This window comes from Neoarthrinium moseri (assembly GCF_022829205.1).
Source record: "Neoarthrinium moseri strain CBS 164.80 chromosome Unknown scaffold35_Wmoseri_CBS_16480, whole genome shotgun sequence".
Lineage (NCBI taxonomy): Eukaryota > Fungi > Ascomycota > Sordariomycetes > Amphisphaeriales > Apiosporaceae > Neoarthrinium > Neoarthrinium moseri.
Window position 1 is genome coordinate 1 of NW_026055149.1, and position 13004 is coordinate 13004.

Below are 13004 nucleotides of genomic sequence, written 5' to 3' on the forward strand. Positions count from 1 at the left end.
TTTTGTAGCCGCCTGCCACGGCCGATGAGCACTATCATGGCATGGCGGAAGCATCAAATGCTTTGAGGCTAAAGAGGAGCAAAAACTGGTCAGATCCATTTGACATTGACAAGGCGGCTCTGAGAGTCATCGCCGTTGATTGCAATGGTCGCATTAGCTCAAATTGCCATCCAAAGGGGTGGCTACCTCGAAATCGGCGCCCATGATAACATCTGGGAAAGAAAGGCTGCCTATTCTTACTCAAAGAACTTGTGCAACGAGGTTCACTGCCGGAGGTTCTCTCCCATTATGTGCACAAGTCAATTCGAACTCTTGGAGACGTCATTCATCATTTTGGAGGTGGTTTAGGTTGATATAGATGCTAGAGTACATCGCAGAGCTGTGAGTGGGAGGAGAGGGTATAGGGCAGACATTTTAAGAGGAACAGATATAGTTAAAGCAAGTTGCTCAGCAGCGTGCTTAAGTAGCTGGCGATTGGTCCCTATGGAGATTACTGAAAGCTATATCAAACAAGTTATGCCACTTGTATGACGCATGTGGTAGTGAAGGTAGCAATCTTGCGTTTCTTTGTCTACTCAAACGTATAGAGCCGTCGTCATGTGATTCCTGACACCAGAGCAACTAGCAGCCGCGACAAATCAAATCGATGGAGAGACGTTCTTCCCGCATTGTTGATTCTGGTCGTTGTAACTGTCACTCTGTAGTCGAAATGCATGATTTCAACATACGCACTTCAGAATACCTGCTCACTGAATTGATTAATCGAGAAAGGGGTGACATTACGACGGCATGTGTTTTGAACCCTGGCTGGACAGTGCCAGTCAGTTTGGGCAGAACAGCAAGCGGAATCAGTGGCGCAAAATCAACTTAGAAACCTCCGCCAAGCAGGTAGCCGTGCAAAATTTTCATAGTCGAGACGCTTTAAAATACTTTTCAGTCAAACTTTCATGAACGGGTGTGACTCCACTATACTATTTGTTGAATGGCGGTTTCTCAATCTGTAAAACACGCAGCAGAATGCCAAGGTGGTCCATCTAATGCTGCGGTCAAGCAGGTCTCACACAACGGAAGGATTGGCCGAGTATTGAGGGGATGGGCTGACGCTAGGATGATTGATCAGATAACCATACCTACATAGGCTGCTGGGTAAGCTAAAATGGCGACGGTGGGGGGTTTTTTTTAGCCAAGCTGCTCACTTAATTCACGTATTTGTGGGCCGTTGTCAGCAAGTAAGGTTATCAGATGGTGCTAAGAGAGACTTCGCATCCTGCACTATGGGTCCAACCTGCAGGACTCCCTGCATCGGGGTCGCGCCAGGCCTCGCTTCGCGCCGGACGGCATCAGGGTTGGCAGAGCACGCCCAGGAGGTAAGTGGAAATTTGTGCTTGATTCCGCAGTCTTGCCGACACTTACCATTCATGCACCGCCCTGGTCCGATCCATGTGATTTCCCTCGTGTCATAGTGCCATTGCTGAACACATCCCAGAGCATGCCCGGCTTTACCAAGATTCCATTCAGAGCGACGATCGGCCTTGGCAGCCAAGTAAACCGGTGCTCCTTTCGTGTGTGAATCTGCATGCCAATGCAATAGCAACCACTCGGCATGGTCTAGCCGCTATCGTCCAAACATGGAGGGTAGAGTAGCTTTGCGTATATATACATGAACTGTCTGCTGCATGCAGATCCCCATCGCCCAGTCCAAATCGCTAGGCCAAGAAAGGGGTTTCTGTCTTTTTTGTTCGTCCCACCACCTAACGACATTGGTTCATTCCGAGCTCCAAATGGCACAGCCGACCTCTCCAGAGCTCGTAGCAGAGCCGAAGCAACCTTTGGGTATTGAGCACAATGTCACTCAAGCGCCTGAACAAGGGTTCAAGGGCAGTGAAGATGAAGCTTCCATACCCGAAGGTGTTGAACAGGTTGAAGCAATTACTAAATTATGGACCAAACAGATGTTATGGACGACATTTGCCCTGTGAGTATTTGTCCAAGTCCTTGCTGAGATATTTTCCAATCAGGGATAGCTACGCGCTATTTGCGAGCCTGACATTGTTTTACGACTTACTGACACTAAAATACCAGGATCTGGTTTCTGTGCTTCGTGGTAGATATGCTTTCGTCCGTCCAAGACGCTCTTTCTCCGTACATCACGTCCTTCTTCTCGAAACACGGCTTACTCGCCAACATCAACATACCTTCGCGAATCATCGCGGGCGTCGTATTGCTTCCCGTGAGCAAGATCATTGATCTTCGCGGCCGTACCGAAGGTTTCATTGGTTCTATTGTACTCATTGTCTTGGGTATGGTAATGAAGGCAGCTTGCCAGAATGTGGAGACCTACGTTGCTGCTCAAGTATTTTACTGGGTTGGAAAGGCAGCGCTTGGCTTCGTCCTAGAGGTCTTCGTCGCTGATATCACCACTCTGAGGAACAGAATGATCATGTTAACTCTCAATGGCACTCCAGTTTTGGCTTCTACCTTTGCAGGTCCGCAAATAGCCCAACTGTTCTACACATACTCAAACTTCAGATGGGCCTTCGGAGCATGGTCGATCATCCTCATTGGCTCCTCTATCCCTGTGATCTGCATCCTCTTCTTTCAGGAACGCAAGGCGCAGAAAGCTGGAATAGTCCGTAAGCGATCAGGGCGTACTATAATGCAGTCTACTAAGTATTATTTCCTGCATTTCGATGGTAAGTCCCAGTTTGTTTTTCTGCTCATTGCTAGTAAATAGTTTACTGACGTCTTTCAAAGTGGTTGGCATGACACTTATTGCGGCTGGATTCATCCTGTTCCTCCTTCCATTCAGCCTAGTAGCGTATTCAACAGCCGGATGGGAAAGCCCTCACATCATCGTCATGATCATATTGGGTCTGGCTTGCCTGGCCGCATTTCTGGTTTGGGAGAAATATTTCACGCCGATCAATTTCTTCCCATTCGAGGTCTTGAAGGATAGAACAGTCATGAACGCGGCACTGACACATGCCCTCATGTTCATGACGATATTGTATGACCACAGTTCCCTTGATATATCCCGTTAGAAGGAGGCTGACTTGTGCTCGCAGTATTTGGAACGCTTACTACAGCTCATATCTCCAGGTGGTCCATGGCTTGAGCATTAGAGATTCTAACTATGTACTCAACGGCCTTGCACTGACTTCGTACTTTATTGGACCATTCGTTGGGCTGTGAGAAATTCTGTACCCATTTTTGACAAGTTTATCACTAAATTGTTCATAGATATATCCGCTACACTGGCCATGTCAAGTACCCAGCGTTGGCAGCCATCCCCATCTATCTGCTTGGAACAGCCCTTATCGCATACTTCAGGACACCATCGGCTTATGTGGGCTACATTACAATGTGTCAGGTACTTGTGGGACTTGGCAGTGCATTGCTCACGGACACTTCAAGACTTGCTGTCATGGCGGCAGTCAAGCATAAAGACGTCGCTTTGTCCCTTGTGATCCATAACTTGTTCACTGCTATTGGATCTGCCATAGGTTTTGCCATTGCTGGAGGCATGTGGACAAACATGCTTCCATACAAACTTGCCGAGTATCTCCCTGAGGACAGCAAGTCCGACGCATTCAAGATATTTGGAGACATCACACTGCAGATGCAGTACCCAATTGGGCACCCCATACGTGATGGTGTCATTGCTGCCTATGGCGACGTTGGTAGGAAAATGGTCATCGTCGGTTCTGCCCTTACGCCTTTGATGATCATTACTGTACTTCTATGGCGAAACATCAATGTCAAGGATATGGAGGCAAAAGAGAGGGAAGAGCGTGGCAACGTGTTCTAAACAGGCTGGGTTAGGCCGCATCATGGGATTCTCTGACTCTTTTACGAGATGACGTAGGTTCCGAACACTATGACTCTAAGGGTTGTTTGCCTGTCAGGGCTTTAATCTAGCAAATAGACCTAGTTAGTCACTCAAGCACGCATATTAGCGAGCGAATCACAGGGTGTTTTCGCATCTCTCATATGACTGCTTTCAGCTAACTGAGTCAATGATACTTTAGCATGAGTTATTATTGCTGCTATGACTCATTGTAACCCGAACTCGCTGCCCCCAGAGAGTTTTGATACACTGCTTAGGCGGGCACCTAATTTGGCACAATAGTCGGTCATGTGAGGGGATGGCAATAACATATCGCCTTCGCTATTGAGGTTTATGATAAGCTTTGAAGCTGTTCGATAGGTTCCCCTCCTTTGACTGGAATGCCTCAAGGTACAACGTATGACTTAAAGTATTGCAAGCACTGAGTGCTGGCCTCTGTAGCGATTAGATGTTCTAACTGAGCGTTGAAGCTCGAGAAACTTTTACTTGAAGACGCAGTGTTTAGGTTGCCTGCCATCATACGGTTGCCTTTGCCCGTTCGCTGATTCTGACTTTCATCTTCATTCCATCAACCGGTTTGGCGGTTACAACGTCAGTCTAGTAACAAAAATGTTAGCTGAAGGCTCTAAGAATTGTAGGACACTCCGAGGCTGAGCACTCACACTATACATCTCAGATTTCGTCTTGTAATAGCCCTTCTCGTTCAGGATGGGACTTCCATCCTCATCCAATTCCAACTCTCCGCGACCGATCTTGACGAATTCGAATCGTCTCGCAATGCAAGCCAGAACCACCCGGACTTCCATGTTTGCAAGCTCCGAGCCAGTGCAGCGTCTAGGGCCCCTCTCGTATGGTCGCCACGCGCTCTCCGGGATGTTTGCAGCTTCTGGTCCAAGCCAGCGCTCAGGTACAAAATCGTCCTTGCTTTCGCCGAAGATGGCAGGGTCTCGCTGAATGACGTAGGCCCTAGGAGTCAACACAAGACCGTCAACCACCAACTGCTTTCCGTCAGGCATGATCAACGTAGTGCCGGATCCTTCGGGCGCCAGTCGAGCTGTGGTCCCCGGTGGGTACAGTCGGAGAGTCTCCTTGATGATTGCATCGGTATCTGTCAACAATTAGAATTAGCTAAAGGGGCATTACTATGATTGGTGGAAAGAAGAGAAGCCTACACTTCAGATTTCCCATGAGCTCTCCGTTTCCGGGAGCCAGTAGTCTAGCAATGATGGTCGAAGGGTTCGTATCAGGTCCAAACACGCTGTCAAGCTCCTCCGTCAGAGCTTTCAGAGCGTGTGGGCTTCTATGCAGCTCGTAAAAGATCCACTGCATCAAGATACTTGTCGTATCGTGCCCAGCGAATAGAAAGCCTCGACAAGTATCACTCGTTTGCTGGAGAATCTCCGGGGTGAGCTTCTTAATACCGTGTAAGCTGAGCGCCGCTACACTACGAGACGCTGTGGCATCGCCTTTCGTTAATTTCGCATGTTCCCTCTTGATATTTTCCTTCAGTATGGCGTCTAGCTTGTTGTCTAGCTTTCTGATCTGCCGTTCGTTCTCTGAGAAGTATCTTCGGACCCAGTGCTTCGAGTTATCCCGTTTGACGAAGGCATGCGACAGCTCACGGTACGTTGTCAACAGAGGACTTTGTTGGCCGGGTATCTGAGCGTTGAGGTCCATGTCGAATGTTACAATGCCTTTATCTTTAAGTTAGTGTACACGTTGGAAGTCACTGCTCCTAGGTAGTGGTCATGGATGCTTACCAATAACGTCGAACGATAGGTTGATGGTCAATTCGTCAACGGCGAACTCTTCGCCGGATGCGGCTAGCCGTTCCAAATGTTCTATGAAGTATTGACTCTTGTCCAATATGACTTTAACGAGACTTAAAAGATGCTGAGGTTGAAACCCCGGAAGGATGCGCTTCCGTAGACCTTTCCATTCGTCGCCCTTTTCAACATCAGTCGGTCAACTTCAAAGCCTCTCTTGGCTTGCATGTGTCGGGGCAAACGCTTACATCCAGTGTGACAAGTGATCGGGAACCAACCAAGGGAGCCAAGTCCTGCATCGCCGGGTGCTTAGGCACACTAGTGCTGTACTGTTTGGTGGCTCTGGTGACTTGCTCGGCTACACTATTATTGAAAATGAACAAGAGGACGAATGATTCAACTGGCCTCCAATCAACCAGCAAGACCGGCGGGTACCCAAGTTTCTTCGCTTGCTCATACAAGATTATATCTGGAGGAAGACCGTCTCGTTAACAGAATTATTTCTCTCCCACTTTCTCTTACAAGCCCATAATCCGGGCCAGGTGCCGCTTTGAGCCCGCCCATGTGCAAGTAGTACTCTCAAAGAGCTTGCTCGCGCAGACCTATACGTACCAAATGACCTTCCCGCCTCGCCTTCGCCCGCAGCCTTTTCGATCCATGGCCAATGTCCTCTCGTCTTGTCGGGCTCCTCGGGTTGAGGGAAATCGGCGAATCTCTTGACGTCATTTTGATTTGGCTTGAGCTTTTGTAGCAGGTAATATGCAAAGAGCGGGATGATCGCAAGTAGGGCAGATTGCCAGTGAGCAAAGAGCTGTTCGAGCACGGCCATCTTGTCTTTTCCAGCCTTCAGTATTCAGTACTGTTAAGGATCGGCCGACAGGCGGAAAGATTTGGTCGCAAGCTCGCGAGATGGGAAAAAATTGTCGCGCTCGAGGTGCACCTGCATGGGAAGTGACATAACCGCAACCCTGCTAATCCCATCTTTCGATGCAACATCCGCGAAGAGCTGCCTCGTGGGCCCTAATCAGCAACCCCGAAGCAGGCGATCACCCAATGAATGATACTTGTTTAGCACCGTGAAGGCCCAACTCCGCTCAGCACTGATTGGGCATACCCAGAGGTATGAGCCCCGGAACGCAGCAATACCCCATGTCAGACTGTCTCTGAATTCCAAGTGGGATTCAAGGACAGCCATTTAACAAAGCTGCCCTTGCCCGGGGTGTACGAGTACATTTACCCACAATACTGAAGACGCCGATGGATTTGCGAATCAGATATCGTGCAAGGCACCAGAGCCCATGTGGGTGGCCTTGGCGACCACAACGCTAGCCAACCAAGAATCCCGAAGCCCAGTTTTGATTATGCAGATCCATCTTATCTGATCATCAGATAACGCCGATATCGCCCTGATGATCCCGATGGTGCCATGGAAGCTGCACAAACTTTGCCTAGTGTTCGTACCTGAAATCAACTGCCCAAACCGCGTTGGTGTTAGTGAGGCCCATCCACAGTTGAAAGACGACGTTCTTTACCCCGCAGCTCAATGGATCATCACGGCCAAACGAAGATTTTCTTGTGTCTTGCGTCAGCCTTTATGTCGCAAATGTTGTGTGACTCAAAGTCCGCGTCAAGTGCCCGCCATTTCTTCCAATGTTTGAATCGCCCGTGTCTTGAGTTGTCATGTAATATATCCTGTAAAAGGCTATACACCTGGTGCCTGTTTGTGGTATGTGAAATGCGCAGGTCATTGCCTCGAATTTCCAGTCTCTCATGTGACGACAAGGCCCGTGGTTGCCAAGACCTGCAGAAGAGAGGACCCTTGCCAAAAACAACGCAACTCAATCTTGGCCCTTGTAAATTTACATAATAGGACGGTATTGAATCGTACGGTGCGTGGGCGTTTACATATTGGTCGCCACATTCAATGGGGAGGCACAAGATATATGCGTAGCATGCTGAATTTTCACTTTCTTTACCGGATATCGGAGCCATTACGCGGAAGCAAAAAAAGGGTCTTGTCTTGAATGGATTGTCTTTCCGGTCATTGCCAGCACGCCAAGTAAAATGGTGTTTTAGCTTCTGGTGGATTGCAAGTAGGGTGTAAGTCAGGTGTACAAGGTGTGAAGCATTCAAGGTTAGCAATCAACTACACATGGTGCTTTTGAGAGACGCATTGTGACAGATTCGTCCTTTTGTTGGGCCGTTTAACAGTATCACATTTAATTGCAGCTTACGGTATCGTTTCCAGATCATTGTGGCCAAACCCCGCTATACATTATTCAAGAAGCCAAGAGATACCTTCTAGAAGATGCTGCAGCCATGTCTTCGAAACAGGCAGATCTGGACAAACTCCCCAAAAACCATGTGGCAATCCTGTATAAACATGAATCTTGGTGGAGAGTCCCTCTTCTCGTAGCAATCGTTCCAGAAGCAATCCTTCGTCCCGTCTGGGATCCCATCCACACACAGCAAAATATGCCTTTTTCGCAATATCCTTGTGTGAATCAAAGAGTAGGGGAGATAGTCTGAGATCTTCTGGAGGCGCGGCATACTTGCCTTACGTTGACACAGTGGTTAGCTTAACCATACATAGATGCAGCAAGGAAATTCCTAAATCTCCTGACTTACTCGCAAACAAGTTAATCGAATCTCTCGTTAGACCTGGGGCGTCGTTGATTTCATCGATACTGAGAATCTGGTCGCGATATTTCTCGGGTCGAACATCCGGGTGGCAAAAGCTTCCAGCGAGGAAAATAAGACCGGTCAGACGAGGTGAAAGGCCTTCGCGTAGCGCTAGGTGAGATATACCGGCTGTGAAGTTGGCTCCAGCCGATGTACCGCCCAAGATGAAGCCTTTTGAAAGGTCGACATTCAGTCTCTGCTGGCCGTCCAGTGAGGCAGCCTACAAGCATGAGCATCTGGGCATCATATTGTGCGGGTTCTGTTTTGATCGTTCACTCACCCACCGTACTATATCAAAGCAATCTTCGAATCCGACAGGAAACTTGTGTTCTGGAGCAAGGCGGTATTCGACGCTGACAATCATAACATCAACATGCAACGCTACAGCGCGCAACGGCACGTCATCCGTCTCGAGAGATCCGGTGACATAGCCACCACCGTGCATGTAAAGGAGCAACGGAAGAGCATCATGACATGCTTGCTTTCGGTAGGTACGTAATCTGATGGGATAACCGTCACGAGCATTGATTTCAAACTCCTCAATCGTCAGGCCATGCTGCGGTCTTATTTCGTCGCGTTCCCGGGACAAGCCACAAGTCTTTGTACCCGGGGGGAGGTTTCGCGGAAACTAATAAGGTCAAAAGGTCTGTATCATGTGAGAGCCAGCCCACTGTGCTTACCTCTACCCATTCTGGGTTTGGGTGCGCGAAATGTCTGAAATCTGCCATATTATCGATGCCAAGGAAAGTTCAGGTTCGAACAGAATGGCAAAATCTATAAATATATTCTTGCGTTACATTTATCCCTTACAGCGGGGTCTGATATCCCCGAAAGCCGCTCGTAAATCCGATAATTGCAGGTTGGTCGGTACGCGAAGGACAGATTGACAAAGAGCGAGACAGGCTACACAAATTGCCGAGATCTACGGCACGCATGTGCGTGCGGATAAGCCGTCAAAGAGCGCGGTGTTTCAGCCCTTGCTTATCACTGCGGGGTACTAGGCTTGCAACTATATTGTGTACGCCAAGCTTTCAAAACGTGGGATAATCTTTCAGGGACGCCTGTTCGCACCAACCAGGCTCTCTGTGCCGAGATTTCGCAATATTGAGATTATCAACACTTCTGTTCCTGGATTGACCTGTGTATGAGGCTGACTGTCAAGCTGCAGCTGAATCCCTGGCTGATTACCACTTGCTCTTCAGCCTTGCAGGTTCAATGGACATCACTCAATACACACCAAAGCTGGATGCGTACGAGCGCTTATCCAGCTATCAGATCTCCAAATTCTTCGAGCGCCATGCGCCTATCACGAGAGAGGATTGTGATCGAGTTGCCGCAGAAATCATGAGAAGTCCAGCAACTGCCACTCCAGTACAAGGTGCACAAAGCTATACTGTAGCCAGCCAACTAGCGAACCAAGTGGTTCAGTTCCGGTCTGCAGGTCTAGAAATAGAAATAGTCGAGCTTGCAAGAAAGCTCTATGGCAATGTCGTTCCTCATTGCGAGCCCAGAGGCATACTCGGGACTAGCCACATCTACGTCTCGAATCTGGTATCCGGCTCTGCGTTTTGTTAAATCAGACATCAGCTATTTGAACTAAATATGGAGCTTCTTCTACATCAGTCTGTGCAAGATTTCGCAAGGTTTGCCATAGACACGGTTGCCAAGAGGAATTTGTATTGGTTCTAAGTGTTGTCAAGGTTTTTCGCCTCTCCATGGATCAGTCGGAATAGATTTGAACGGGAGGAAACCCGTGGTTGCTCATTGAGTATTCGCAGATACTCGATCAGGTTGCTCTGGAGCTACGCTCACGACTTCTGGGGAAGCTGAATGAAGTCCGCGAAGGGCTTCCGCTTCTCTTTCGACCCAGCTATCCTGTTGTTCTACAGCACGACGACCTTTTGGAGAACAACATACATGTGGACGCGTGTACAGGCCGAATAACGGGCATTGTAGACTGGGCTGATGCTATAGTTGCTCCTTTTGGCGTTTCTCTCGGAACTCTAGAGGTCTTTCTTGGAGTTCAGACTATGGATAACTGGCATTTTCATACAGGTCATTTACGGCTCCGACAAAGTTTCTGGGATACTTTTTACGGACTGATTGGTCAAATCTCCGAAGATGATAGACGCTCCATAGAGATTGCGAGACTCTTTGGATTGTTTCGAAATCAAGGACTCGAAGAAGAAAAGCGCCGGTCAATTATATATCTTGAAGCATTATGCTTGCATTCATAGCCCTGCGTATTGAAAAGTTTCTCCAATAAGACAGCGCGTAGAAAGATCTGTTTCTATGGGCACAGCAAGCCCACAGACTCAAGGTGAAGCGGGTTGAAGCTGGCATCGATGTACAGCTGTCACTTGGTGACTTAAGTGTGGTAAACAAGGGATCGGGAACCCGTCGAGAACAGAATGAAGAGTGAGTTTCATCACGTGGAATTGAGTAAAGTTTCATATGGGTATAGAGTATAAAGACGGAAGACTCCACTTTAGGCGTTCAATCTGTGAATGTATTACACATACTTCTCATCTGTCTCTGCGGTGTCCGGTTGGGATCGCGGATTGAACAGGGCGTTTCTCGTAGTTCTCGTTTTTACCCGGATTCTGAGCCCCTAACACGGGATGTGGACTTGCTGTAAATTCTGCTGATCTCAAAGAACAGCAAATGGTCATCATATCATGCTACTACGAAGCTCCTCCTATCTTTCGCATCAAGTCCCCTTCAAGACCTTTATTGCTTCGAGCTGCGCATCCATCAGGTTATACACGGCCATTAGCTTCAGCAGCTTGCTTTGGCCTGCGGCACCTGCCTTCTTGGACTCCTTCAGCGCCGTCCCAAGATCGAGTAGTATTGTGCTTCGGCATTTGGACATTCTCTCTGTCGCTTTCTTGATCAGGGGCACATCTCGCCCTATTATGTCCGCCAGGTTGTCGAGGCTTGCGTAGTCCTTGGCGAGGCCGGCAAGCTTGGCGGCACTTGTGCCTATGATGTCGCTGCTCTCCTCGTCCTCATCTTCACTCTCGTCGCTATCAGGCTCGGCAGCTCCGCTGATGGCCAGCCTGCTCTCCAATTCTTCCAGCCTGTCGTTGAATTCCAGTATGCGCCGCCCAGCCTCGATGTCTCTCCGCACGTCGGTCAGGTCCTGGTTTAGCTTGCCTGCCTCCCGCCCTCGCTCTCCCACGCGGCCCTTGACCTCTTCTACTGCGCGTCGGAAGCCGAGCAGCCCTACTCTTACATCCTCAACCCTCTCCTCGCCGCCTTTGAGCTCGCTCCCCAAGCTCAAGAAGCTCGTGTAGTTGGCGTTGACCAGCTCTAGCAGCTCGGCTGATATTGCAGCACTCCGTTCCCTCAGGTCTGAGCGCAGGTCTTCCAGGGTCTGATGGCGGTGCGGCAGCGAAGAGAGGTACTCGGCTGCGTCGAAGTCGGGCGACAGGAAGTCGGTACGCGGTAGCGCCGTTGGGAACGGGAGCGCGTTGGGGTCGTCATCTTCGGCATCTGACGACGAGGAGCTAGAGGGGAGGTTGAATGTGCGTGATGAGATGGGCCGGGCCGGCGACAGCGGTGTCTGAGGGGGCATCACGGCAGCATGGACATGGACGTGGACGTGGAGCGATCCCTTTCACAGGTCTGGCGGGCCCTTGCTGCTTGGGCCCGGCGTCTGGCACGTGTAAGTGGATGTCGAGGCTGGGGCGCGGAAGCGGCTATGTGGCCTCAGTACGACGGTTTAGTGGATAATATGGGTGCGGGGAAACGCAGTTTACAGTAAGCTCTATCGGTAGATGAGGGCCAGAAGCAACGGGCTAGAACGGGAGTTGCGGCTGGCTTGGACAAGGAAAAAGACACGACGACGACTCTGTTCTCTGATAGACAATCTGAGCGTCTCCAACCACACCGTCTGCCCCCCCATCCGGCTTGGGGCTGGAGGTGTGGCAGAACCCGAACCCCACCACACCGAGGCTCACCTCGGTGAATGGCGCCTCGTGGCCGCCGTGGGGTCTGGCCAAACCGGCTCACCGAGTTTCGTCGCGTGCTTCTCGCCGGGTCCGGTGTCGCTCTTGGCCGTGGGCAGACAAGGTGACGAGCCAGCGCCAACCAGCGTCAGCCAGCCCGAATGTGCCCGATCGTCTCGCTTGTCTCGCAGGCCCATCTCCACCGCTGCGACGACATTGAGCAAATTTTCAAGCCCACGAAAACGCATCATCCCTCGACCGGCACGCCAAGTGGAGCGAGGGCCGACCTTCAGCTGGGCCCCCGGCATAATCTTATCAATCTGATCAGTCGATCTGTGATCCGTTCCCATCTCTGCCTCATCCCACACATGCCCACCCGCGCGCAAACCCCTCTCATCGCGCCGGCACTGCGGCAGCTCCTGACGCCCGCGCGCTCGTCTGCACATTAATAGAGCCCTCCCCTGCCGCTCTTTCGGGCTTATCTTTGACCCTTGCTCCTCTTTGGTCGTACCTGGGCCTTGTTGCACTGCACCGATTGCCGCGGACTGAGCGAGGCACTTTCATTCGGCGCCGAGGACAGCTCCGAGTTGAGCACTGGGGTCGGCACGCACCTGGGCCAGGGCTGCGCATAGTCAAACAGGCCACCATCCGTGCTGTTTTGCACCACATTTGCACTCTCCCACAAACCATCGACTGGCGTCAGTCACTCAATTGTTGTGGTCGTCGTCGTCGTCGTCAAAAACATCTTATCGACGGGAA

General features: G+C 50.2%; 5 protein-coding genes across 5 annotated transcripts; 1 reads left to right on the forward strand and 4 right to left on the reverse strand.

Annotated features, from left to right (window-relative positions):
* Window positions 1-1781: 1781 nt before the first annotated feature.
* Window positions 1782-3808, forward strand: JN550_008328 (uncharacterized protein; the record flags this gene model as incomplete). Its single annotated transcript, XM_049320277.1, has 5 exons — window positions 1782-1975; window positions 2083-2633; window positions 2755-3007; window positions 3066-3188; window positions 3241-3808. The coding sequence occupies 5 exons, from the start codon at window positions 1782-1784 to the stop codon at window positions 3806-3808; spliced, it is 1689 nt and encodes a 562-aa protein (XP_049169550.1).
* A 555-nt stretch (window positions 3809-4363) lies between these two features.
* JN550_008329 (uncharacterized protein) lies at window positions 4364-6442 on the reverse strand (the record flags this gene model as incomplete). The annotated part of the gene is made up of 6 exons (XM_049320278.1): window positions 4364-4444; window positions 4510-4955; window positions 5020-5541; window positions 5608-5794; window positions 5862-6082; window positions 6226-6442. The coding sequence occupies 6 exons, from the start codon at window positions 6440-6442 to the stop codon at window positions 4364-4366; spliced, it is 1674 nt and encodes a 557-aa protein (XP_049169551.1).
* Window positions 6443-7888: 1446 nt separating this feature from the next.
* On the reverse strand, window positions 7889-9023 carry JN550_008330 (uncharacterized protein; the record flags this gene model as incomplete). Its single annotated transcript, XM_049320279.1, has 4 exons — window positions 7889-8169; window positions 8242-8515; window positions 8576-8923; window positions 8976-9023. The coding sequence occupies 4 exons, from the start codon at window positions 9021-9023 to the stop codon at window positions 7889-7891; spliced, it is 951 nt and encodes a 316-aa protein (XP_049169552.1).
* A 1982-nt stretch (window positions 9024-11005) lies between these two features.
* Window positions 11006-11872, reverse strand: JN550_008331 (uncharacterized protein; the record flags this gene model as incomplete). Its single annotated transcript, XM_049320280.1, has 1 exon — window positions 11006-11872. The coding sequence occupies one exon, from the start codon at window positions 11870-11872 to the stop codon at window positions 11006-11008; it is 867 nt and encodes a 288-aa protein (XP_049169553.1).
* Window positions 11873-11914: 42 nt separating this feature from the next.
* Window positions 11915-12595, reverse strand: JN550_008332 (uncharacterized protein; the record flags this gene model as incomplete). The annotated part of the gene is made up of 2 exons (XM_049320281.1): window positions 11915-11996; window positions 12258-12595. 2 exons carry the CDS (start codon window positions 12593-12595, stop codon window positions 11915-11917), a joined length of 420 nt encoding a protein of 139 aa, XP_049169554.1.
* Between the last annotated feature and the right edge of the window lie 409 nt (window positions 12596-13004).